General features: G+C 44.6%; 2 protein-coding genes across 2 annotated transcripts in view; both read right to left on the reverse strand.

Annotated features, from left to right (window-relative positions):
• The window catches only part of LOC121533069 (pancreatic secretory granule membrane major glycoprotein GP2-like), a 30,462-nt gene extending 19,806 nt beyond the window's left edge, over positions 1-10,656 (reverse strand). The window contains exons 1-4 of the mRNA XM_045211670.1: positions 10,649-10,656; positions 10,091-10,524; positions 9,604-9,786; positions 9,254-9,459 (exon numbers count right to left, since the gene is read on the reverse strand). Coding sequence (XP_045067605.1) covers positions 9,254-9,459; positions 9,604-9,786; positions 10,091-10,524; positions 10,649-10,656 — 831 coding nt within the window. The remainder of the gene's footprint in view (positions 1-9,253; positions 9,460-9,603; positions 9,787-10,090; positions 10,525-10,648) is intronic.
• Positions 10,657-15,894: 5,238 nt separating this feature from the next.
• LOC121532884 (uromodulin) lies at positions 15,895-24,155 on the reverse strand. Its single transcript, XM_045211671.1, has 9 exons — positions 24,068-24,155; positions 19,228-20,037; positions 19,016-19,102; positions 18,685-18,872; positions 18,424-18,581; positions 17,990-18,232; positions 16,343-16,502; positions 16,100-16,175; positions 15,895-15,984 (listed from the first exon to the last, which is right to left on the reverse strand). Exons 1-9 carry the CDS (start codon positions 24,153-24,155, stop codon positions 15,965-15,967), a joined length of 1,830 nt encoding a protein of 609 aa, XP_045067606.1. The 3' UTR covers positions 15,895-15,964.
• Positions 24,156-25,399: the final 1,244 nt, after the last annotated feature.

Raw genomic sequence — 25,399 nt, forward strand, 5'->3', positions numbered from 1 at the left:
GGCACTTATTGGTAGATGGGTAAACATTTAAAAAAGCAGACATTGAATAGCCCTTTGAGCATGGTGAAGTTATTAATTACACTTTGGATGGTGTATCAATACACCCAGTCACTACAAAGATACAGGCGTCCTTCCTAACTCAGTTGCCGGAGAGGAAGGAAACCGCTCAGGGATTTCACTATGAGGCCAATGGTGACTTTAAATAAGTGATAGGAGAAAACTGAGGATGACTCCACAACATTCTACATACTATAGTTACTCCACAATACTAACCTAGTTGAGTGAAAAGAAGGAAGCCTGTACAGAATAAAAATATTCCAAAACATGCATCCTGTTTACAACAAGGCACTAAAGTAAAACTATAAAACAATGTGCCAAAGCAATTAACTTTAGTCCTGAATAGAAAATGTTATGTTTGGGGCAAATCCAATACAACACATTAATGAGAACCACTCTCCATATTTTCAAGAATAGTGGTGGCTGCATCATGTTATGGGCATGCTTGTAATCGTTAAGGACTGGGGCGTTTTTCAGGACAAAAAGGAATGGAGCTAAGCACAGGCAAAATCCTAGAGGAAAACCTGGTTAAGTCTGCTTTCCACCAGACACTGGGAGATTAATTCACCTTTCAGCAGGACAATAACCTAAAACACAAGGCCAAATCTACACTAGAGTTGCTTACCAAGAAGAACGTGAATGTTCCTGAGTGGCCTAGTTACAGTTTTGACCTAAATCTGCTTGAAAATCTATGGTAAGACTTAAAAATGGTTTTCTAGCAATGATCCACAACCAATTTGACAGAACTTGAAGAATGTTGAAAAGAATAATGGGAAAATGTTGCACAATCCAGGTGTGGAAAGCTCTTAGAGACTTACCGAAAAAGACTCACAGCTGTAATCGCTGCCAAAGGTGCATCTACAAAGTATTGACCCAGGAGTGTGAATACTTATGTAAATTAGTTATTTCTGTATTTCATTTTCAAAACATTTTCAAACATTTCTAAAAACATATTTTCACTTTGTCATTATGGAGTATTCTGTGTAGATGGGGTGAGAAAAAAATATATTTAATCTATTTTGAATTCAGGCTGTAACACAACAAAATGTGGAATAAGTCGAGGGGTATGAATACTTTCTGAAGGCAGTGTACACCCTAAAAGGAACCATCAATCAAAGCCACCAGCGCACCTCAGACACCCTCAAATTACATTTCTCCTTTCCGAAAAAGGTATTCAAAACCTAGGCTCACCTTCAAATCTTGGCTGTAGTCCACCAGAAAGTAGCCTAGGCTACATTGTAGCATAATGCTAAAATAATGTTGCCTATCAAATTAATTGACAAGGAAAGTTTGAAGGGGGGAGAGAGGTACAGCTATAGTATTGCTAGAGACGGTTATGTAATTATTATCCCAGCATGTGCTTTATTTCAGAGGAAGATTGTCACGGGATTCGTTTTTACAAAAACTGCCCCTTGTAATTCGAAGGAAAAAAAATCATTCAGTTGAGTCTATGACGGAAGCCTGGTGGTTTTTATTTTAGGCGTAAAGATATTTCAACATCATGTCTAGACAATAGAAGGGCCTTTTAAAAAGGCTACCATGATCACTTGTGCTTCTAATGTGTAAGTGTCCCCATAGGACTAATATTTAAATGTAGGAAATGTTAGAAGCCCCCCCGTCCTGCTGATGTGAGCTGCTGGACAACGCACTTGATATGCGTTTACGGAAGAGAACGTGAACTTTCCATTTCCAAAAATGAGCTCAGTGGGAAATGGGGATTCCCTGCTTGCAATCTGATGGCTACATCAACAGCAAATGTTTCATTAAATAGGCCTAGGCACTATACTTTTTTATTTACATTACGTTTTAGTCATTTAGCAGACGCTCTTATCCAGAGCGACTTACAGTTAGTGAGTGCATACATTTTATTTCATTTTTTTTTTTTTTTTTCATACTGGTCCCCCGTGGGAAACGAACCCACAACCCTGGCGTTGCAAAAGCCAGGCTCTACCAACTGAGCTACACGATATATTTGTATTTATTTTATTGCACATTTAATTAAACTGACGCATTTGGCGATGTTCAACTTCAATTCATTGGCACAACACGTGCGTCAGCATGGCAGGTGGTGGTCGCCTAAAGTAGACTAATATATAGGCTAGCATACGAATGGTGGATTAGTAGCCCAGCCTATGAATTATCTTCTAACTTACACATCTGTTCTGGCAATTTAAAGTATTGATTGGGGACTTATTTGTAACAGGTTTTTCTGGGTGATTTGTGATGTTTTATTTGTGCTTCTCATGACTGTGTTTTTGTGTGTATATATACAAAACCAGTCAAAAGTTTGGACACACCTACTCATTCAAGTGTTTTTCTTTATTCTTATTATTATTTACATTGTAGAATAATAGTGAAGACATCAAAACTATGAAATAACACATATGGAATCATGTAGTAACAAAAAGTGTGTTAAACAAATCAAAATATATTTTATATTTTATATTCTTTGCCTTGATGACAGCTTTGCACACTCTTGGCATTCTCTCAACCAGCTTCAAGAGGTAGTCACCTGGAATGCATTTCAATTAACAGGTGTGCCTTCTTAAAAGTTAATTTGTGTAATTTCTTTCCTTCTTAATGCGTTTGAGCCAATCAGTTGTTTTGTGACAAGGTAGGGGGGTACACAGAATATAGCCCTATTTGGTAAAAGACCAAGTCCATATAATGGCAAGAACAGCTCAAATAAGCAAAGAGAAATGACAGTCCATCATTACTTTAAGACATGAGGGTCAGTCAATACGGAACATTTCAATAACTTTTTTAGTTTCTTCAAGTGCAGTCGCAAAAACCATCAAACGCTATGATGAAACTGGCTCTCATGAGGACCGCCACAGGAAAGGAAGACCCAGAGTTACCTCTGCTGCAGTGGATAAGTTCATTAGAGTTACCAGCCTCAGAAATTGCAGCCCAAATAAATGCTTCACAGAGTTCAAGTCACAGACACATCTCAACATCAACTGTTCAGAGGGGACTGTGTGAATCAGGCCTTCATGGTCGAATTGCTGCAAAGAAACCACTACTAAAGGACACCAATAGGAAGAAGAGAACTGCCTGGGCCAAGAAACACGAGCAATGGACATTAGACCGGTGGAAATTTGTCCTTTGGTCTGGAGTCCAAATTTGAGATTTTTGGTTAAAACCGCTGTGAGATGCGGTGTGGGTGAACGGATGATCTCAGCATGTGTAGTTCCCACCGTAAAGCATGGAGGAGGAGTAGTTATGGTGTGGGGGTGCTTTGCTGGTGACACTGTCTGTGATTTATTTAGACTTCAAGGCACACTTAACCAGCATGGCTATCACAGCATTCTGCAGCGATACGCCATCCCATCTGGTTTGGGCTTAGTGGGACTATCATTTGTTTTTCAACAGGACAATGATCCAACGCACCACCAGGCTGTGTAAGGGCTATTTGACCAAGAAGGAGGGTGATGGAGTGCTGCATCAGATGACCTGGCCTCCACAATCCCCCAACCTCAACCCAATTGAGATGGTTTGGGATGAGTCGGATGGCAGAGTGAAGGAAAAGCATGCAACAAGTGCTCAGCATATGTGGGAACTCCTTCAAGACTGTTGGAAATGCATTCCAGGTGAAGCTGGTTGAGAGAATGCCAAGAGTGTGCAAAGCTGTCATCAAGGCAAAGGGTGGCTACTTCGAAGAATCTCAAATATAAAACATATTTTGATTTCTTAATTACTACATGATTCCATGTGTTATTTCATAGTTTTGATGTCTTCACTATTATTCCACAATGTAGAAAATAGTAAAAATAAAGAAAATGTAACGATCCCGGCAGTCTGAGTCGGGTCCTGTCTGGTGACTAGTTTTTCCTGTTCGTGATCTCCAGTTTCCCGAGGGTTCGGGAACGCTCCGGGGAGCTCTCTTGTTTTCCGCACCTGCATCCCATCAGCAATCTGCACACCTGGTCCTGATCATCACCCTTCTTAGGCTCTGGCCAAACATCCAGTTCCTGCCGGATCGTTAGCCATGAACAGTATGTTTGTCAGCGTATCAGCCTTGAGTTCTAGCGTTAGTTTTTGTTGTTTTGCACCTTGTTGAATTGCTGTGTACTCACCTCCGTTTTGTTCTGTCTGCAGTCTCTCACCCGGAACCTTCACCCAACCTCTGCCTGATGGTCGGCGGCTGCCGAGCCATGTCTGGACCTACCACTGCACCCTCAACAACCCATCCACGCCACCCGCTCTGTCCCTGGATTATTCAGCCTCACTCGGGAGTCAATTAATAAACACTCACCTTTTCCTCTAAGTACCTTGTCCTGGTCTGCTTCTGGGTTCTGGCGTAGTATACCGTGACAGAAAAACCCTTGAATGAGTAGGTGTGTCCACACTTTTGACTCGTACTATATATTGTGGAGTGGTTGAAAAACGAGTTTTAATGACTGTATATACAGTTGAAGTCGAAAGTTTACATACACTTTTTCAACTCATTTTTCAACCACTCCACAGATTTCTTCTTAACAATCTATAGTTTTATCTATCTATTTTGTGCATGGCACAAGTAATTTTTCCAACAATTGTTTATAGACAGATTATTTCACTTATAATTCACTGTATCACAATTCCAGTGGGTCAGAAGTTTACATACAGTGGGGAAAAAAAGTATTTAGTCAGCCACCAATTGTACAAGTTCTCCCACTTAAAAAGATGAGAGAGGCCTGTAATTTTCATCATAGGTACACGTCAACTATGACAGACAAAATGAGAATTTTTTTTCCAGAAAATCACATTGTACGATTTTTTCTGAATTTATTTGCAAATTATGGTGGAAAATAAGTATTTGGTCAATAACAAAAGTTTCTCAATACTTTGTTATATACCCTTTGTTGGCAATGACACAGGTCAAACGTTTTCTGTAAGTCTTCACAAGGTTTTCACACACTGTTGCTGGTATTTTGGCCCATTCCTCCATGCAGATCTCCTCTAGAGCAGTGATGTTTTGGGGCTGTCGCTGGGCAACACGGACTTTCAACTTTTCTATGGGGTTGAGATCTGGAGACTGGCTAGGCCACTCCAGGACCTTGAAATGCTTCTTACGAAGCCACTCCTTCGTTGCCCGGGCGGTGTGTTTGAGATCATTGTCATGCTGAAAGACCCAGCCACGTTTCATCTTCAATGCCCTTGCTGATGGAAGGAGGTTTTCACTCAAAATCTCACGATACATGGCCCCATTCATTCTTTCCTTTACACGGATCAGTCGTCCTGGTCCCTTTGCAGAAAAACAGCCCCAAAGCATGATGTTTCCACCCCCATGCTTCACAGTAGGTATGGTGTTCTTTGGATGCAACTCATTATTCTTTGTCCTCCAAACACGACGAGTTGAGTTTTTAGCAAAAAGTTATATTTTGGTTTCATCTGACCATATGACATTCTCCCAATCCTGCATCCAAATGCACTCTAGCAAACTTCAGACGGGCCTGGACATGTACTGGCTTAAGCAGGGGGACACGTCTTTCACTGCAGGATTTGAGTCCCTGGCGGCGTAGTGTGTTACTGATGGTAGGCTTTGTTACTTTGGTCCCAGCTCTCTGCAGGTCATTTACTAGGTCCCCCAGTGTGGTTCTGGGATTTTTGCTCACCGTTCTTGTGATCATTTTGACCCCACGGGGTGAGATCTTGTGTGGAGCCCCAGATCGAGGGAGATTATCAGTGTTCTTGTATGTCTTCCATTTCCTAATAATTGCTCCCACAGTTGATTTCTTCAAACCAAGCTGCTTACCTATTGCAGATTCAGTCTTCCCAGCCTGGTGCAGGTCTTCAATTTTGTTTCTGGTGTCCTTTGACAGCTCTTTGGTCTTGGCCATAGTGGAGTTTGGAGTGTGACTGTTTGATGTTGTGGACAGGTGTCTTTTATACTGATAACAAGTTCAAACAGGTGCCATTAATACAGGTAACGAGTGGAGGACAGAGGAGCCTCTTAAAGAAGAAGTTACAGGTCTGTGAGAGCCAGAAATCTTGCTTGTTTGTAGGTGACCAAATACTTATTTTCCACCATAATTTGCAAATAAATTCATTAAAAATCCTACAATGTGATTTTCTGGATTTTTTTTCCTCCATTTGTCTGTCATAGTTGACATGTACCTATGATGAAAATTACAGGCCTCTCTCATCTTTTTAAGTGGGAGAACTTGCACAATTGGTGGCTGACTAAATACTTTTTTTCCCCACTGTACACTAAGTTGACTGTGCTTCTAAACAGCTTGGAAAATTCCAGAAAATGATGTCATGGCTTTAGAAGCTTCTGATAGGCTAATTTACATCATTTGAGTCAGTTGGAGGTGTACCTGTGGATGTATTTCAAGCCCTACCTTCAAACTCAGTGCCTCTTTGCTTGACATACAGTGGGGAGAACAAGTATTTGATACACTGCCGATTTTGCAGGTTTTCCTACTTACAAAAAATGTAGAGGTCTGTAATCTTTATCATAGGTACACTTCAACTGTGAGAGACGGAATCTAAAACAAAAATCCAAAAAATCACATTGTATGATTTTTAAGTAATTCATTTACATTTTATTGCATGACATAAGTATTTGATCACCTACCAACCAGTAAGAATTCCGGCTCTCACAGACCTGTTAGTTTTTCTTTAAGAAGCCCTCCTGTTCTCCACTCATTACCTGTATTAACTGCACCTGTTTGAACTCGTTACCTGTATAAAACACACCTGTCCACACATTCAATCAAACAGACTCCAACCTCTCCACAATGGCCAAGACCAGAGAGCTGTGTAAGGACATCAGGGGATACAATTGTAGACCTGCACAAGGCTGGGATGGGCTACAGGACAATAGGCAAGCAGCTTGGTGAGAAGGCAACAACTGTTGATGCAATTATTAGAAAATGGAAGAAGTTCAAGATGACGGTCAATCACCCTTGGTCTGGGGCTCCATGCAAGATCTCACCTCGTGGGGCATCAATGATCATGAGGAAGGTGAGGGATCAGCCCAGAACTACACGGCAGGACCTGGTCAATGACCTGAAGAGAGCTGGGACCACAGTCTCAAAGAAAACCATTAGTAACACACTACGCCGTCATGGATTAAAATCCTGCAGCGCACGCAAGGTCCCCCCTGCTCAAGCCAGCGCATGTCCAGGCCCGTCTGAAGTTTGCCAATGACCATCTGGATGATCCAGAGGAGGAATGGGAGAAGGTCATGTGGTCTGATGAGACAAAAATAGAGCATTTTGGTCTAAACTCCACTCGCCGTGTTTGGAGGAAGAAGAAGGATGAGTACAAACCCAAGAACACCATCCCAACCATGAAGCATGGAGGTGGAAACATCATTATTTGGGGATGCTTTTCTGCAGCGGGGACAGGACGACTGCACCGTATTGAGGGGAGGATGGAATGGGCCATGTATCGCGAGATCTTGGCCAACAACCTCCTTCCCTCAGTAAGAGCATTGAAGATGGGGTCGTGGCTGGGTCTTCCAGCATGACAACGACCCGAAACACACAGCCAGGGCAACTAAGGAGTGGCTCCGTAAGAAGCATCTCAAGGTCCTGGAGTGGCCTAGCCAGTCTCCAGACCTGAACCCAATAGAAAATCTTTGGAGGGAGTTGAAAGTCCGTATTGCTAAGCGACAGCCCCTAAACCTGAAGGATCTGGAGAAGGTCTGTATGGAGGAGTGGGCCAAAATCCCTGCTGCAGTGTCTGCAAACCTGGTCAAGACCTACAGGAAACGTATGATCTCTGTAATTGCAAACAAAGGTTTCTGTACCAAATATTAAGTTCTGCTTTTCTAATGTATCAAATACTTATGTCATGCAATAAAATGCAAATTAATTACTTAAAAATCATACAATGTGATTTTCTGGATTTTTGTTTTAGATTCCGTCTCTCATTGTTGAAGTGTACCTATGATAAAAATTACAGACCTCTACATGCTTTGTAAGTAGGAAAACCTGCAAAATCGGCAGTGTATCAAATACTTGTTCTCCCCACTGTAATTGGAAAATCCAAAGAAATCAGCCAAGACCTCAGAATTGATTTTTTTTACCTCCACAAGTCCGGTTCATCCTTGGGAGCAATTTCCAAACGCCTGAATGTACCACGTTCATCTGTATAGACAATAGTATGCAAGTATAAACACCATGGGACTACCGCTCAGGAAGGAGAAGCGTTCTGTCTCCTAGAGATGAACGTACTTTGGTGCGAAAAGTGCAAATCAATCCCAGAACCACAGCAAAGGACCTTGTGAAGATGCTGGAGGAAACAGGTACAAAAGTATCTATATCCACAGTAAAACGAGTCCTATATCGACATAACCTGAAAGGCCACTCAGCAAAGAAGAAGCCACTGCTCCAAAACCGCCAGAAAAAAGCCAGACTACAGTTTGCAACTGCACATGAGGACAAAGATCGTACTTTTTGGAGAAATGTCCTCTGGTCTGATGAAACAAAAATATAACTGTTTGGCCATAATGACCATCGTTATGTTTGGAGGAAAAAGGGGGATGCTTGCAAGCCAAAGAACACCATCCCAACCGTGAAGCACGGGGGTGGCAGCATCATGCTGTGGGGTGCTTTGCTGCAGGAGGGACTGGTGCACATCACAAAATAGATGGCATCATGAGGAAGGAAAATTATGTGGATATATTGAAGCAACATCTCAAGAGATCAGTCAGGAAGTTAAAGCTTGGTCGCAAATGGGTCTTCCAAATGGATAATGACCCCAAGCATACTTCCAAAGTTGTGGCAAAATGGCTTAAGGACAACAAAGTCAAGGTATTGGAGTGACCATGACAAAGCCCTGACCTCAATCCTATAGACAATTTGTGGGCAGAACTAAAAAAGCGTGTGCGAGCAAGGAGGCCTACAAACCTGACTCAGTTACACCAGCTCTGTCAGGAGGAAAGAAGTACCTTGCTCTTGCTTACTGGATATAAAATAGGCTAGCTACAGCATTCACAATTAACTGGCGGGGAAATTTGAATGGCGAGAGCTTCTCTGGTGTGATGTGATCACATTGACTGATGATCAAAATACAATAAATGGAATGTTAATATTTGAAGATTGACAAAAGGCCAGTGTCTTTGGCAATGACAAGGATTGGCAAGGAGTGAAATGTTAGCTAAAGAGACTGGTACCCAGGCTAATGTCTCACAGCAAGTGTTCTCTTTTTAAAGTTTTAGTGAGGAACGGGGTGAACTGGTCGGGGGGGGGGGGGTTCTCACCTCGAGAGTGTTTCCACAGGTGCCCTCCATGCGCTCCACCTGGTACCATACCATGCCGTCACGCTCTTCGTGAACGTTGCACCGGGGGTCGGCCAGGTTAGCAGTGGTGGCGTCTAGACCAGCGGCCTCCAGGTTCGTCCTGTTGAGACCCACCTGTATCAGGCTCCGCCCACACACCACCTCTGGGCGGAGCAAAACAGGCTGATCTGTAAGAGAAAAAGAGAGGGAGAGAGGGATAAGAAAAGAAAGAAAACAGGAAATAATGTTATTCAAGAACCCCAAATGAAAAGAAGGAATGACACATTTTCATATGCATAGGTCCCTCAATCAGGTGTTTTCTGAGGACTCACCTGGCCTCTCACACTGCCAAGTGACTCCATCATTGCTCATGCAGGTCTCCCCCGCTCTGCAGGTACCACACATTGCTTTTGGCGTCGTCGTGGCAACCTGTGACTGTGTTGTTGTGGTGCGATTGTTCTCTACTGGTGTTTCTGTAGTTGTGACTGGTTTTGGTGTTGTGAGAGCTGACACATCTGGAACAAGAGTTAAACAGGAGACACAGTTATGAGGGAACATTCATCGCTCATGTTTTGAAAGAACTAGTATGCTGATATTACTAGAATCATACAATAGGCCTATATGAATGTACTGGATGAATATGCTGAGTACTGTTGATATCTAGGGCCATAAGAAGAACATCATGGTGTATATAACCAGCTTTACTAAACAGTAAACAGTAAAAAAAAAAGAAGCTACAATAACTTAAATTCAAAAGGCAGAACAACAACAAGCCAAGCCCCCCCCCAGAACTTGGAAAAGCAGGCAGCGAAACCTTACATGCACAATAGGCGAAGTAGCACCCGGGCGGCATGACGAACTTGTACACAAAGTAGTTCCCGGGGCAGGCCTTGACGTGGATGGGCTGAGACTGCACCCAGCAGCAGTCCCCATTGAAGCTGGCGCAGACTGCACTCTGGACAATCGCATCCACCTGCTGGGGGGGAGGGAACGCCAGCCACAAGGGAGCCTGGGTGCCGCACTTGAACGAATCCACGCACTTGTCCGGCATGGACACGCTCTGGTTACCGATGAACATGCGGTAATAGCCATCCCAGTTGACGTTGCGGTCGCAGTGCTTGTCGCCCGCATTGTTGTTGGTGGAGCGCCAGGCGTCGTTCAGGACCGTGTAGATCTTGCAGGGGTTGGCGCACTGCTGGATGCCGTTGACAGTGATGCAGTCCTCCCCGTCGGCGCACTCGTTGAAGCCGCAGCTGAACCGGACATGATTAAGGTTGGTGTTGGAGCGGCGGACGCGGCGAGGGGCGTGGTGGTCGTCGGCGGCGGTGTTGTGGCCAGGTAAGCAGACGAGGCCGTCGCCGGAGAAGCCCTTCTTACAGGTGCATGTAATGTCACCTGCCATGGGCGAGGTGCGGCAGACGGCCTGTTCGTGACACGCCTCACAGCTGGTGACAATCACACCTGTGGGAATTTGGGTATATATGGGTTTATTGTCTTTTTAAGTTAAGGTATCATGATACACCTGAATTGTTTTGATGCATCCCTTTTTAGGTTCTGAGACTAAAGAGCAGAGAAAATACAGATGTCAATTGTGTGGTGGGTTATATAATATTATACTGTATCAAAATACTTAATACATACAATACTTAATACACAATACATCCCTATACTGTCAACTCTAATCAAATCTATTTTATCTCTTAATATGGCAGAACTAAAATAATACACTCAATAAGAAAATCAAATATACAAATTATATATAGTTTATATCATATATAGTATTCATTATATAATATATATATATAGTTTTAGAACACCTACTCATTCAAGGGTTTTTCTTTATTTTTACCATTTTCTGCAATATAGAATAATAGTGAAGACATCAAAACTATGAAATAACACGTGGAATCATGTGGTAAGCAAAAAAGTGTTAAACAAATCAAAATTCTTCAAAGTAGCCACCCTTTGCCTTGATGACAGAGTGATGGAGTGCTGCATCAGATGACCTGGCCTCCACAATCCCCCGACCTCAACCAAATTGAGATGGTTTGTGATGAGTCGGACCGCAGAGTGAAGGAAAAGCAGCCAACAAGTGCTCAGCATATGTGAACTCCTTCAAGACTGTTGGAAAAGCATTCAAGGTGAAGCTGGTTGAGAGAAAGCCAAGAGTGTGCAAAGCTGTCATCAAGGCAAAGGGTGGCTATTTGAAGAATCTAAAAAATACCATATATTTTGATTTGTTTAACACTTTTTTGGTTACTACATGATTCCATATGTGTTATTTCATTGTTTTGATGTCTTCACTATTATTCTACAATGTAGAAAATAGTAAAAATAAAGAAAAACCCTTGAATGAGTAGGTGTGTCCACACTTTTGACTGGTACTGTATATAAAAAATACTGAAATATTACATTGACATAAGTATTCAGGCCCTTTACTCAGTACTATGTTGAATCACCTTTGGCAGCAATTACAGCCTCGAATCTTCTTGGGTATGACACTACAAGCTTGGCACACCTGTGTTTGGAGAGTTTATCCCATTCTTCTCTGCAGATCCTCTCAAGCTCTGTCAGGTTGGTTGGGGAGCGTCACTGCACAGCTATTTTCAGGTCTCTCCAGAGATGTTCGATCGTGTTCAAGTCCGGGCTCTGGCTGGGCCACTCAAGGACATTCAGAGACTTGTCCCGAAGCCACTCCTGCGTTGTCTTGGCTGTGTGCTTAGGGTCATTGTCCTGTTGGAAGGTGAACCTTCGCCCCAGTCTGAGGTCCTGAGCGCTCTGGAGCAGGTTTTCATCAAGGATATCTCTGTACTTTGCTCTATTCATCTTTCCCTCGATCATAACTAGTCTCTCAGTCCCTGCCGCTGAAAATAATCCCCACAGCATGATGCTGCCACCACCATGCTTCACCGTAGATATGGTGCCAGGTTTCCTCCAGACGTGACGCTTGACATTCAGGACAAAGAGTTCAATCTTGGTTTCATCAGACCAGAGAATCTTGTTTCTCATGGTCTGAGAGTCCTTTAGGTGCCTTTTGGCAAACTCCAAGCGGGCTGTCATATGCCTTTTACTGAGGAGTGGCTTCCGTCTGGCCACTCTACCATAAAGGCCTGATTGGTGGAGTGCTGCAGAGATGGTTGTTCTTCTGGAACTATGTCAGAGAGACCATTAGGTTCTTGGTCATCTCCCTGACCAAGGCCCTTCTCCCCCGATTGCTCAGTTTGGCTGGGCGGCCAACTCTAGGAAGAGTCTTGGTGGTTCCAAACTTCTTCCATTTAAGAATATAGATTTTCTATTGTGTTTTTGACTGTACATTTGTTTATCCCATATGTAACTCTGTGTTGTTGTTGTTTTTATCGCACTGCTTTGCTTTATCTTGGCCAGGTCGCAGTTGTAAATGAGAACTTGTTCTCAACTGGCTAAAAATAAATAAAAAATAAAGAATGATGGAGGCCACTGTGTTCTTGGGGACCTTCAATGCTGCAGAAATATGTTGGTACCCTACCCCAGATCTGTGCCTCGACACAATCCTGTCTCGGAGCTCTATGGACAAATCCTTCGACCTCATGGCTTGGTTTTTGCTCTGACATGCACTGTCAACTGTGGGACCTTATATAGACAGATGTGTGCCTTTCCAAATCATGTCCAATCAATTGAATTTACCACAGGTGGACTCCAATCAAGTTTTAGAAATATCTCAAGGATGATCAATGGAAACAGGATGCACCTGAGCTCAATTTCGAGTCTCATAGCAAAGGGTCTGAATACTTATGTAAATAAGGTATTTCTGTTTTCTATTTTTAATACATTTGCAAAAATGTCTAAAAACCTGTTTTTGCTTCGTCATTATGGGGTATTGTGTGTAGATTGATGAGGAAAAAAATGAATTTAATCAATTTTAGAACGAGGCTGTAACGTAACAAAATGTGGTAAAAGTCAAGGGGTCTGAATACTTTCCGAATGCACTGTATAGTATAATTGTCTGTACCTGAGGTATGTCCAGTGCTGGACAGAACCAGTAGAGGCCCCAGCAGAGCTACCAAGATCATCCTCATCAACAGTAGTTACTTATACAGGGGCAGAAACGGGGAACACAACCTGAAGGAAAAAACACTGCTTTTATTCATCCACACTTTAGCCACAATTTACCTATACTGGAAAGGCAGTCACTTTTAAATGCAAGTTTGAATTTATGTAATTTGACTGTATCTATACAGGTCCTCATATTGTGATAAATATATATATAATATATATATATATATATATCTTAAGGAGATCTGTCACAAGACTGCAATAAACCACATGTTACAAAACATAAAATACAATAATAGTATCATATTAAGCATGGACACACACATGTTCTCCATGGTATTATAACATTTCAAATACAGTCAGTTCAGATATACTCATTTCACCAAACCAAAAAGATCTAACTTTGTTGAACCATACAGTATGACTAGTGATCTGAGAGGAGTTCTGACTTACCAAATCTGGATGCTGCCTGCTAGAACCCACCTGTTAGCTGGGCATTTATACACTGGTTACAGGGGAGTGGGGAAACGTGACACATTGTGCAATATTCCCAGGGACAATACCCTAGCCTGGGTACCAGTCTGTTTAGCTGTCATTCCACTCCTTGCCACTCCTTGTCATGACAAACAGTTTGGCAATGACACAGAGTACAAGGAGTGAAATGTCAGCAGAAACTGACTGGATTTCAGGCTAACAATAGGTCTGGAAGAGGTTGAATCACAACTACAGATCACAACTACAGGAGGATCTTAATTTGATCACTCTTTTGTTGCTGTGAATTTCCCTGCACAGCAGGAAATTCAAACTTTTAGTGTATTTGAGTTTTAAAAAGGCTTCTAAAGTTTGTCATTTCCACTTAGAAATGTCAACCCCTACAAAAATGTGCATTAATTATAATCCACATAATAATTCACATTTTCTGTTGATGCAGGATTATTTTCCTGCTGTAGCAAACTGGCTCAAATTACGATCCTACATCTGTATCAATGTTCATATGTATGGAATCCAACAATCGCCTGATAACCATAAAAACCTGGGCTATGATTAAGGTAAAGTCTATATACTCTGTTGGGTGGCGTTGGATAATTTGGAGGTTTTCAAACTAATGAAGCGACAGGGCGTGTGTGTGGTGGCTGATTGGTGGCATTAGGTCAACACCATATGATTTATGAGGTAAATAATGCCTCACAATAACCCAGAGAACCACTTAACATTTGGCTGACTTCTTACCTCTCATGCTCTGCTATAAAGACAATGTGCAATGGGTTGTCGGTGCTCTTGGATAGGGCTACACCCTTATTTTATTGTTATTTCCACCCTTCTTCAATCAGTTTTTCAATCCGTTTTTTGTCCTTTGTTTGTGCTATAGATATGCCTGTTTCAACTGTGCCGTGCTGACAGGCAGGCTACCGCTAAGTGTTCTCGCGATTGTTCCCTTTATCTTTCAGTGTTTTGTCTTCTGTTTGTACTATAGATATGCCTGTTTCAACTGTGCCGCACTCATGTAATACGTCTCCAATTAGTCACGCTGAATCAGCAGATTAATAACAAGAAAAGATCGGACTTAATACCTAATATTCCCAACCCTTTTCTCTTTGCTTTAGATGAACAACAATAGTCAGTTGTCATCATGATGACATTATGTAAACTACTCACGCTGAGGGAAAGGTGAACTGTTCTCACTCATCTAACAACAGCCTCAAATGGCACCCTATTCCCTATATGGTGCACTACTTTTGTTTACTAAGATGGTCAAAAGTAGTGCACTATATAGGGAATAGGGTGCCATTTGAGACAGAGCCATAGTGTTCCACAGGCATTGTCCCTCTCTATGGCTTATAGACGATACAGGAAGTGTTTTGTTAAGTCACTTCTACATGCTTGAACAATTTGAGAGCTAGGTATTCAATGTTTAGAGCCCCTGTGAATCCATGAAACTCATGTATGAAGTTAGCGCATACTTGTTATTTTTTTTAATGGCTGCACCCTTATAAGGGAGTACAAATAATATTAAGCCTGATCAATCAATTAGAAAACCTTAGTAAATAACATACTCAACACCATAGCAACGGGCCTACGACCAAATATGGTCATGTAGCCTAATAGTTGAAGAAGGAAACAACCTTCTCTGTAAATGATTCAGGTCCTGCTGTTTAGTCAAGTTTAGGTGTGAAACATTAAGTAGAAGACAAAAATAAAGAACATAAAAGCCAGGAACGAGATTAAATTCTATCAGAACCTCCATTCACAGGTGTTGGATCTTAATTTGACCGGTTTCTAACAGCAGGAAAATAATCCTGCAGCAACAGGAAATGTGAATTATTGTGTGGATTATAATTAATTGACATTTTTGTAGGGGTTGATACATTTTGTTAGGGCAAATCAAATCTGAAATTTGGTAATTACAAACTTTACATGCCTTTTTATACCTTGAATACATTACAAGTTTGAATTTCCTGCAACAACAAGGTGATCAAATTAAGATTTAACATCTGTAACCCTAACTCTGATTCGCCAACAGACCAGACCAAGAGACAACAGAGAACAGCCATTGATATAATGACACAACAGACTGATATAATAGTAAAAAGGTTCACTTTATTATCTCATAATCGTTAAGATACAGAAACTCTCTGTTGTCCCATTGCAGGGCTGTTTGGTTCACTCGGGCCCTTTGGTCCCTAGAAGACAAACATTGCAAAGACAAGGTTACCAGTGAGGTGTGTGTGTGTATGTGTGTGTCTGACTGCGCACAAGTTACTTTGAGGTGAGTGCGATGATATCAAAAATACTCACAGGTGATTGGTCCGACGGTAAGGGACTCTTGGGAGGCCGAGGTGGAGACAGAGCGGGATATTCTTCTACCACAGTTCTGAGGAGAGAGACCAAAGACAGTCAGAGAGAACAGACCCTAAGGCAGAAACACCAGGGAGACACCAGACACTGCAGCAGAGACACCAGACACTGAAGCAGGAACACCAGGGAGAGACTCAGCAGGACTAGAGAGAGAGAGAGACTGTGGAGGAGTTGAGGACTCACTGGAGTGCAGGAGGAGCGCCTCTGGTCACACAGGCTGAGTCTGCAGTGCAGGAAGACGTCCCGGTAGTCCCCCTGGTACAGGAACAGCAGAGCAGAGAAGCGAGCCCTGAGGGACAAGCCGCTCTCCTCCACCCTCACCTGACGTTGGTTACTAGGGCACCTGTGACCGAATCATTTTCACGCAGTGCATAGAAAAACTCTATTAAATACAGTGCCTTCAGAAAGTATTCACACCCCTTGACTTTTTCCACATGTTGTTGTGTTACAGCCTGAATGTAAAATTGATTAAACTGAGATGTTGTGTCACTGGCCTACATACCATACCCCATAATGTCAAAGTGGAATTATGTTTTTTGAAATTTATACAAATTCATTAAAAATTAAACGCTAAAATGTCTTGAGTCAATAAGTATTCAGCCACTTTGTTATGGCAAGCCTAAATAAGTTCAGGAGTAAAAATTTGCTTAATAAGTTATATCCCTTTGAGCATGGTGAAGTTATTAATTACACTTTGGATGATGTATCAATACACACAGTCACTACAAAGATACAGGCATCCTTCCTAATTCAGTTGCCGGAGAGGAAGGAAACTGCTCAGGGATTTCACCATGAGGCCAACGGTGACTTTAAAACAGTTACAGAGTTTAATGGCTGTGATAGGAGAAAACTAAGGACGGATCAACAACATTGTAGTTACTCCACAATACTAACCTAAATGACCGAGTGAAAAGAAGGAAGCCTGTACAGAATACAAATATTCCAAAACATGCATTCTGTTTGCAATAAGGCACTAAAGTAAAACTGCAAAACATTTGGCAAAGAAATTAACTTTATGTCCTGAATAAAAAGCGTTGTGTTTGGGGCAAATCCAACACAACACATCACTGAGACCCACTTTTCATATTTTCAAGCATGGTGGTGGCTGCATCATGTTATGGGTATGCTTGTCATCGGCAAGGACTAGGGAGTTTTTTAGGATAAAAAGAAACGGAATAGAGCTAAGCACAGGCAAAATCCTACAGGAAAACCTGGTTCAGTCTGCTGTCCAACAAACTCTGGGAGACAAGTTCACCTTTCAGCAGGACAATAACATAAAACACAGAGCCAAATATGCACAGGAGTTGCTTACCAAGATGACATTGAACGTTCCTGAGTGTCCTAGTTACAGTTTTGACTTAAATCAGCTTGAAAATCTATGGCAAGTCTTGAAAACGGCTGTCCAGCAATGGGCAGCAACAAACTTGACAGAGCTTGACAGAGCTAATAATGTGCAAATATTGTACAATCCAGGTGTGCAAAGCTCTTACAGACTTACCCCAAAAAACTCACAGCTGTAATCACTGCCAAAGGTGATTCTAACATGTATTGACTCAGGGGTGTGATACTTATGTAAATTATGCATTTTATGCACATTTTCAATAAATGTGCATAAAATAACAACAACATGTTTTCACTTCATCATTATGGGTTATTGTGTGTAGATGGTTAAGAAAAAAATTACATTCAATCCATTTTGAATTCAGGCTGTAACACAAAATGTGGAATAAGTCAAAGCATGAATACTTTCTGAATACTAAATGTAAATATTCATGCAGAAAAACTGTTTTAGTAAATGGTCACACACAACTCAAGAAGGCATGGACAGACCTGTTCTGAATAAGGACGTATCGCATAAGATCATCAAAGTTGGGGGTGTGAGTGGCGTAGCAATTCTCCAGAATAACCACCAACTGGTCGTCTGTTTCGTCTACGGACACGCCCACGTGCAAGGCCGAGCCCACTGGCAGGAGGACTTCTCCAGGTGGGTAAGGCTTTGTGAAGTTGGAGTTTCGATACAGAGACATGAATGATTTGGCCTTGGCACCTAAACCTGAAACTCCACCCTCCGTTCTGTTGAGAGGTGAACATGAAGCAACCAGAGATTAGACAGCCTCATCCTTTGGAAGTCAGATTTAGTATATAATGCTAAGACTAAATGTAGTTTATAATGACAGCTTGTGTTGATGATGAAGTTAGATTAAATGAAAAACAAACAGTTTGGGAGAAGTAGGCCTACAAAAAGACAAAATCCTATTTCTCACAGCAGGTAGGGTTTGATGGCTACATCCAGGCTGCTCTCTGTCTCCAGGGGATAGGCACAGGAGAATGGAAGGCTCACGGGTCGGGAGAGAGAGTCGTTTCTTGCATTAAATGGGTAAACAAATAAGCTGTTGGAGTAGACAGCATGGGTGGCGTTGGTCTGGAGAAAAGACAAAAGGGCATAAGATAGATCCATTACATTGTCAGTTACTCCTCCAGTGTTGCGTCATCTCTTGGGACACATTGAGGTAATGTGTTCTCACCTCCAGAGTGTTTCCACAGCGTCCCTCCCTGCGCTCCACCTGGTACCACACCGTGCCGTTGGCCTTCTGGTGGGCGGAGCACCTGGGGTCGGCCAGGTGAGCAGAGGAAGGATCCAGACGTCCGGCCTCCAGGTTAACCATTTGAAGGCCCACCTGTATGAAGTTCCGCCCACAGACCAGCTCCAGAGCTATGAAATAAACGCAGCAGTTTACATAACAAAACCCACACAAATTAAAGATATATTGATTAACTCCTAATCTTTGCTGTTGGTAGTGTCTCTGTTGGAACAATGTTTGCGCCTCTTTATTTTAGTTTTTCTTTAACATTCACCTTTCCTCTCACACCTCCATTTGATCTTATCCTCACTCATGCAGGTCTCATCGTTTATACAGGTAGAACACACCTTGGTGTTGACATCTGGGAGGACAGGAGGGATAGGGGTAATATATTTGGTGTGTGACTAATTGGAGTGCATTCCAGACAGCTTGAATATTCTTCATGTCCTTAAGAATCAGAGACGAGCACATTATGGTACTACATACCTGCACAGTAGGCCAAGTTGCAGACTGTTGGATCGATAAACTTGTAGACATAGTAGTTTCCATAGCAGGCTTTGACATGGATAGGATTTCGTTTAAATGAGCAGCAGTCACTTGCCCAGTTCCCACAGACACCCCTCTGAACCACACTGTCTGACAGCTGGGGATGGGGATCTGTGAGCCACATGGGGGCGACGGTTCCACACATGTCCATCTCCACACACCGCTCTGGCATCTGAACACTGGTGTTCCCCAGGAACAGGCGATACCAGCCCTGCCAGTTGACAGACCTGTCACAGTGGTAGCCATTAACTGCACCGTTGTTGGTGGTGGACCGCCAGGCATCATTCAGTACAGTGTAGAACTGGCAGGGGTCTGCACAGAAGGATGTTCCACCAACACTGATACAGTCCTCTCCCACTGGACACTGTCTCCCCCCGCACTGAAACTGCACTGAACGGGAGTCAGAACGAGGACTGGAGCGGAGGTCGTCTTCAGGAGGCACGAGGCAGTCGAAGGATCCGGGGGTGTTCTCACAGACCTGAGGAGGGGTGCAGGGTCGGTCGGGGAGGGAACACTCATCAACGTCCACACAACCCAGCTCCGAGGACCAGCGGTAACCTTGACGACAGCAGGAGCCGGCAGCGCAGAGCTGGAGGTCGTAGCAGGTGATGCCGTCGCCGACAAAGCCTGATTTACAGTTGCAGGTGACTAACTTGGATGAGGAAGACTCGACCTCGACCTCATTGGTGAGCAGAGAGGCATGACAGGTGGCATGCAGGTGGCAGGCCTCACAGCCGGTGACAACAGAACCTGTGAAGGAAACAACTACTATTGATTTTCCTTGAGTTATGGCCATGGCTAATATCAAGGAGTTAGAGACCACTACAGGACAGTACAGCAACAGGAAAACATTAATATAATAATAATAATATAGAGACCACAATGGAAACAAGTCTCTTGACTTTTTTGGGTATGTATCCTAAACTATTTTGGGTATCTGTGTCACGTTTCAGACAGACGACAAGAGGACCACAATTGCGTCACACCAGAAAGTTTATTTAAACTTAAGGGGAAAGGGATGTAGGGAGTGAGTGAAGGCTCCAGGGGTTATCCCGTCCGATGTGCTGGGTCTGTGCCTCCCCCCAGTGGCAGCGATGCGTCCGATGACGCCGGTGGTTGGTGGTCCAGAAGTCCTGGGGGGGGGAGGAAACACAGACACAACGGGGCGGATGAAAACAGGCAGAAGTACAGTTCAAGGGAAATCCAAATACGTTGTAGCAAGGCAGAAGGCTGGTCAGAGTTACCGGGGTCGAAGAGTAGTCAGGAGTCGTAATGGCAGAAAGCAGGTCTGGTTTTCCTGGGGCAGAAGAGTATCCAGGAATCAGGCAGGTCCGGGGGTCACAAAACAGGGGTGAGCCAGAAGCGCGAGCACACAGGTTCCGGGTGTGAGCTTTGCAGACGATCTGACAAAGGAGAGCTGAAAGACAGGGCTATAAATACTGGGAGAGGTTAGTGGGTAATGCAGCGCAGCTGGCAGAGTAATTAGAGCCGAGCAGAGCAGGGACAGGTGGAGCTAGTTAGGCTGAGTAGAGAGAGTGGTGAGCAGAGTGGAAGAAAATTAAGGTGGTAACCCGGTGGAGTGAGAGGCTCATGACAGAACCCCCCCCCCAAGGGACGGCCCCAGAAGTCCCAAGAGCAACACCACGCCGGGCGGGAGGAGGGGAGCCGGAGGAGGGCTAGAACTCCTCCGAACGGTCCGAGTGAACGTCCTCATCCTCGGAGGAAGCCGGAGGGCCGTGGTCGGGAGATGGGACAGGTCCCGAGACCGGATCAGGCACAGGACAGGAAGCCGAGCGGGCAGGACGGTTAGAGACCCCTCTGGGGCGGCCCCTACGGATTGCAGGTTGATCAGGATGCCGTTGGTGAAAGCGGTGATGAGAGTCCTATCCACAATCCGACTAGCTGGCACCCAGGTCCTTTCCTCAGGTCCATAGCCCTCCCAGTCAATGAGGTACTGGAGACCCCTACCCCTCCGTCTGGACCGAAGCAGGCGGCGGACGGTGTAAACCAGACCACCATCGACGAGCCGTGGAGGAGGAGGACAAGGCGCAGCAGGGACCAGCGGACTCCTGGGCACAGGCAGGGGCTGCAGCAATCCGGCTGGGGGCTGGCAGGACGACTTGTGTTGGTTGCAGATGGGGCAGGCTTGGACGAATTCCCGTACATCCTTCCTCAGAGAGGGCCACCAGAACCTCTGGGCGAGCAGGTTGTAAGTGCGGGTGGAGCCAGGGTGACAAGCTAGGCGGGAGTCATGTCCCCACTGAACGACCTGGGACCTCAGGTCTTCGGGGACAAAAAGGCGGTCAGCTGGGCAAGTGCTGGGACCTGGCTGGTTACGGAGAGCCTCCAGCACCTGTTCCTCAACAGCCCAGGTCAGAGCTGCAACGATGCAGGGACTTGGCAGAATCGACACAGGGTCCTTGGAGGGGTCAGGAGCGGAGTTAGTAGGTACTGGCCGAGGGGGTAGTGCGGCGGCAAGCAGGCAGGTTCGGTGGCAGTCCTCTCCCCACTCCCTGATCACCCCGGTCACCCAGTCGAGCTGAGGGTTGTGCCGGCGGAGCCATGGGTAACCCAGGATGAGGGGTTGGCCTGGAGAGGGGAGCAGGTGAAACTGGATAGTTTCTTGATGGTTTCCGGACAGACCCATCGAGACCGGGGCCGTGACATGAGTGACCGATCCGAGTAAGTGTCCGTCCAGTGCCCGGGCAGGAATAGGAGGTGTCAAACGGAGGTTCTCCAGTCCCAGTTGGCGTGCCAGCTTGATGTCCATTATGTTGGCTTCGGCGCCAGAATCCACCAGAGCAGCCAGGGTGTGAGTTGAGTCAGGGAGGCGGAGGTGAACTTGCAGCAGGGGTTTGCGGTCGGAGGACTGGATGGTCATTGAACTCAACCGGACTCCCCCTATGCCCGGTGAGCTTCGGCCCTTTAAAGGGCAGGTTACCACACGATGTCCATCACCTCCACAATAGAGGCAGAGGTTTGAGGTGAAGCGTCGCTGGCGCTCTGCAGGAGTGAGAGAGGCTCGCCCAATCTCCATAGGCTCAGACTGATCAAGCTGACCTGGGTGAGTGGCAGTAGATGACAGGAGCCCAGTCGGATCTCTCCGAATGCCGGTAGTAGGTGGACCTTGGCGCCCCCTCTCACGACGACGGGTCTGTATCCTTCTGTCGATCCTGACAGTCAGTGCGATGGCTTCATCAAGAGTGGAAGGCAGTTCATGGGAGACCAACTCGTCCTTGATATAGTCAGCCAAACTATGGAAGAACGCGTCCACCAACGATGGTGTGTTCCAAGAACTTCGTCTAGCCAGGGTTCGGAAGTCGATGGAATGGTCTGCGACTGTACGTCTGCCTTGTCGAATACTGAACAGTTCACGAGACGCCTCTGCGGTGGGTGAATCCAGGTCAAACACCTTCAGCATCTCCTCGGCAAACCGGTCGAAGGTTGCACATGCGGGGGTTTGACGTTCGAACTCTGCTGTTCCCCAGAGTCGAGCTCGGCCCGTCAGGTGAGTGATGGCATACCCAACTTTAGCCCCCTCCGTGGCGAAGGTCCTTGGCTGCAAGGAGAACTGAAGTCGGCAGCTAGTCAGGAATGGCCGGACCTGGGTTGAATCGCCGTTGAACCGCTCGGGGTTTCCAATCTTGGGTTCCGGAGCAGCGGCTGCAATGACCGGGGCAGGTAACTCGGGGGCAGGGCTGGTGGGCAGACTGGCTGGGGTCAGGTTGGTGAGGAGTTGAATGATCATGGCGAGTTGTTGTTGCTGCTGCTGGGACTGCTGCTGGTGCTGCTGGAACTGCTGATGCTGTTGGTGGCCGACCTGAAGCAGAGAGGTGATGTCGCCGCTCATGCGGCCTAGCTCTCTCTCAGTGTGTTCCAGGCGTAGCATGGCGGTGGGTTGCTCAGGTTCTTCGGTTTCCATGTCGGGGGAAGTGTGCGCTGAGTCCATGATGGTCAGATCGTACTGTCACGTTTCAGACAGACGACAAGAGGACCACAATTGCGTCACACCAGAAAGTTTATTTAAACTTAAGGGGAAAGGGATGTAGGGAGTGAGTGAAGGCTCCAGGGGTTATCCCGTCCGATGTGCTGGGTCTGTGCCTCCCCCAGTGGCAGCGATGCGTCCGATGACGCCGGTGGTTGGTGGTCCAGAAGTCCTGGGGGGGGGAGGAAACACAGACACAACGGGGCGGATGAAAACAGGCAGAAGTACAGTTCAAGGGAAATCCAAATACGTTGTAGCAAGGCAGAAGGCTGGTCAGAGTTACCGGGGTCGAAGAGTAGTCAGGAGTCGTAATGGCAGAAAGCAGGTCTGGTTTTCCTGGGGCAGAAGAGTATCCAGGAATCAGGCAGGTCCGGGGTCACAAAACAGGGGTGAGCCAGAAGCGCGAGCACACAGGTTCCGGGTGTGAGCTTTGCAGACGATCTGACAAAGGAGAGCTGAAAGACAGGGCTATAAATACTGGGAGAGGTTAGTGGGTAATGCAGCGCAGCTGGCAGAGTAATTAGAGCCGAGCAGAGCAGGGACAGGTGGAGCTAGTTAGGCTGAGTAGAGAGAGTGGTGAGCAGAGTGGAAGAAAATTAAGGTGGTAACCCGGTGGAGTGAGAGGCTCATGACAATCTGTTGCCTGGAGTAACATTTAATGTATTTTGAATGAATTATCAAATCGAATATAATAAAATAAAATGTTAATTCTGTGATAAAAAAAGGTTTGCAGATGTAAACAGAGATAATCTTGTCTAGATGCACTTTACTCAACTACACGTTGTTCAACCTTACCGGAGCTATCAGCTGTGATGGAGGGTATCAGCATTAGAAGTAGTAAGCCTGGCGTTATCAGAGGATGACCCATGTTACTGCTCGTCATGCCTTGAGGTTGTAAAGAACTAGATTTCATAACAAAAAAGAAAAACATGGAAATAATCTTATGACTCCTCTAATAATCTATACATCCCTCAGATTTCTTGAAGCACAACATTCCCTATTATGTAACAATAGCCTTTCCCGCTGTCAAATGACCTAGTGGCCTCATGGGTGGAATGTTATTCATATTTTTTTAAATAATTTAATAATTAATAAACATTATTTCAAAAACCCCGAAGAAAATCCAGTGTTTCTATGTCAAACAGTTTTGTTATATTTCAGTCTTCTGTGATGTATATAAAGTGTAATATTGGGATGCAAACTCAAAATGTAATACATTTCAACTCTATACCTGACCTGGTACAGGTGTCTTCTTGTTTTAAGCCCATAACCATGTGTGTGAGGTGTATACTTTGGTTTCAAAGTAGATTTGTTTAAGACTACCAAGAAACACTCTGTGTGACCCTGATTTAGCCCACTGCAGTAAAAGGTTAAACAATAGTGTATAACTTGAATGCACACTTCACTTCTAACTGATGCATTTAACGCAGCTCCAGATTTGGTTGCATGGCTACTTTTAAAGTGACCGAGACCGCTAAACCTTTCATGATTTCTCTCAATTGCGTAAGAAACTTGTAAACTTACCTTGTGTGGTTTGATGATGTGAACTGTCAATCTCTCTGTTTTTCTGACATGATATACCCTGCCAGCACTATGGGGGTGTTCCAGACAGTGATGTGGAGTATGATATCATCACTATTGTATATCGTTTCTGGGAAACGATAAATTGGGGTCATCAGATTACAGCAAAGCAATATTTAACCTGACCTCAAACTAGGAAGTTAGACTGACTGTGCCTTTCATTGTGTTATCTCTGTGTTATCTCTCTTCAATAAAAGTCAGTGTGCCAGGGTAAGGTGGTATTGGTGTTTGATATTACAGCTCTAAAGTTGTTTACGTGTCTTGGAATTGATAAAGCACCTTGACAGAATAATTATTAATGACTAATTATTACACCCTGAAACTGTGCGAAATGTGTTAGAAATGTGTGAGTGTAGGACCAGTAAAGACTATGACATTGAGCTACTATTTAGCAATGTGAGTAAGAGTTAGACCAGACAACAAAGGACAAGGAGAGCTGGCTACAGACAACTGAGAAACCAAGATAAAGAGGCCTCCCAATTTAGGGAGGAGAGAAACGGTTAGGCTTTTTAAGGAGTATGAGGACGGCGATAACTAAGGAATGCA

This window comes from Coregonus clupeaformis, chromosome 38 (assembly GCF_020615455.1).
Source record: "Coregonus clupeaformis isolate EN_2021a chromosome 38, ASM2061545v1, whole genome shotgun sequence".
Lineage (NCBI taxonomy): Eukaryota > Metazoa > Chordata > Actinopteri > Salmoniformes > Salmonidae > Coregonus > Coregonus clupeaformis.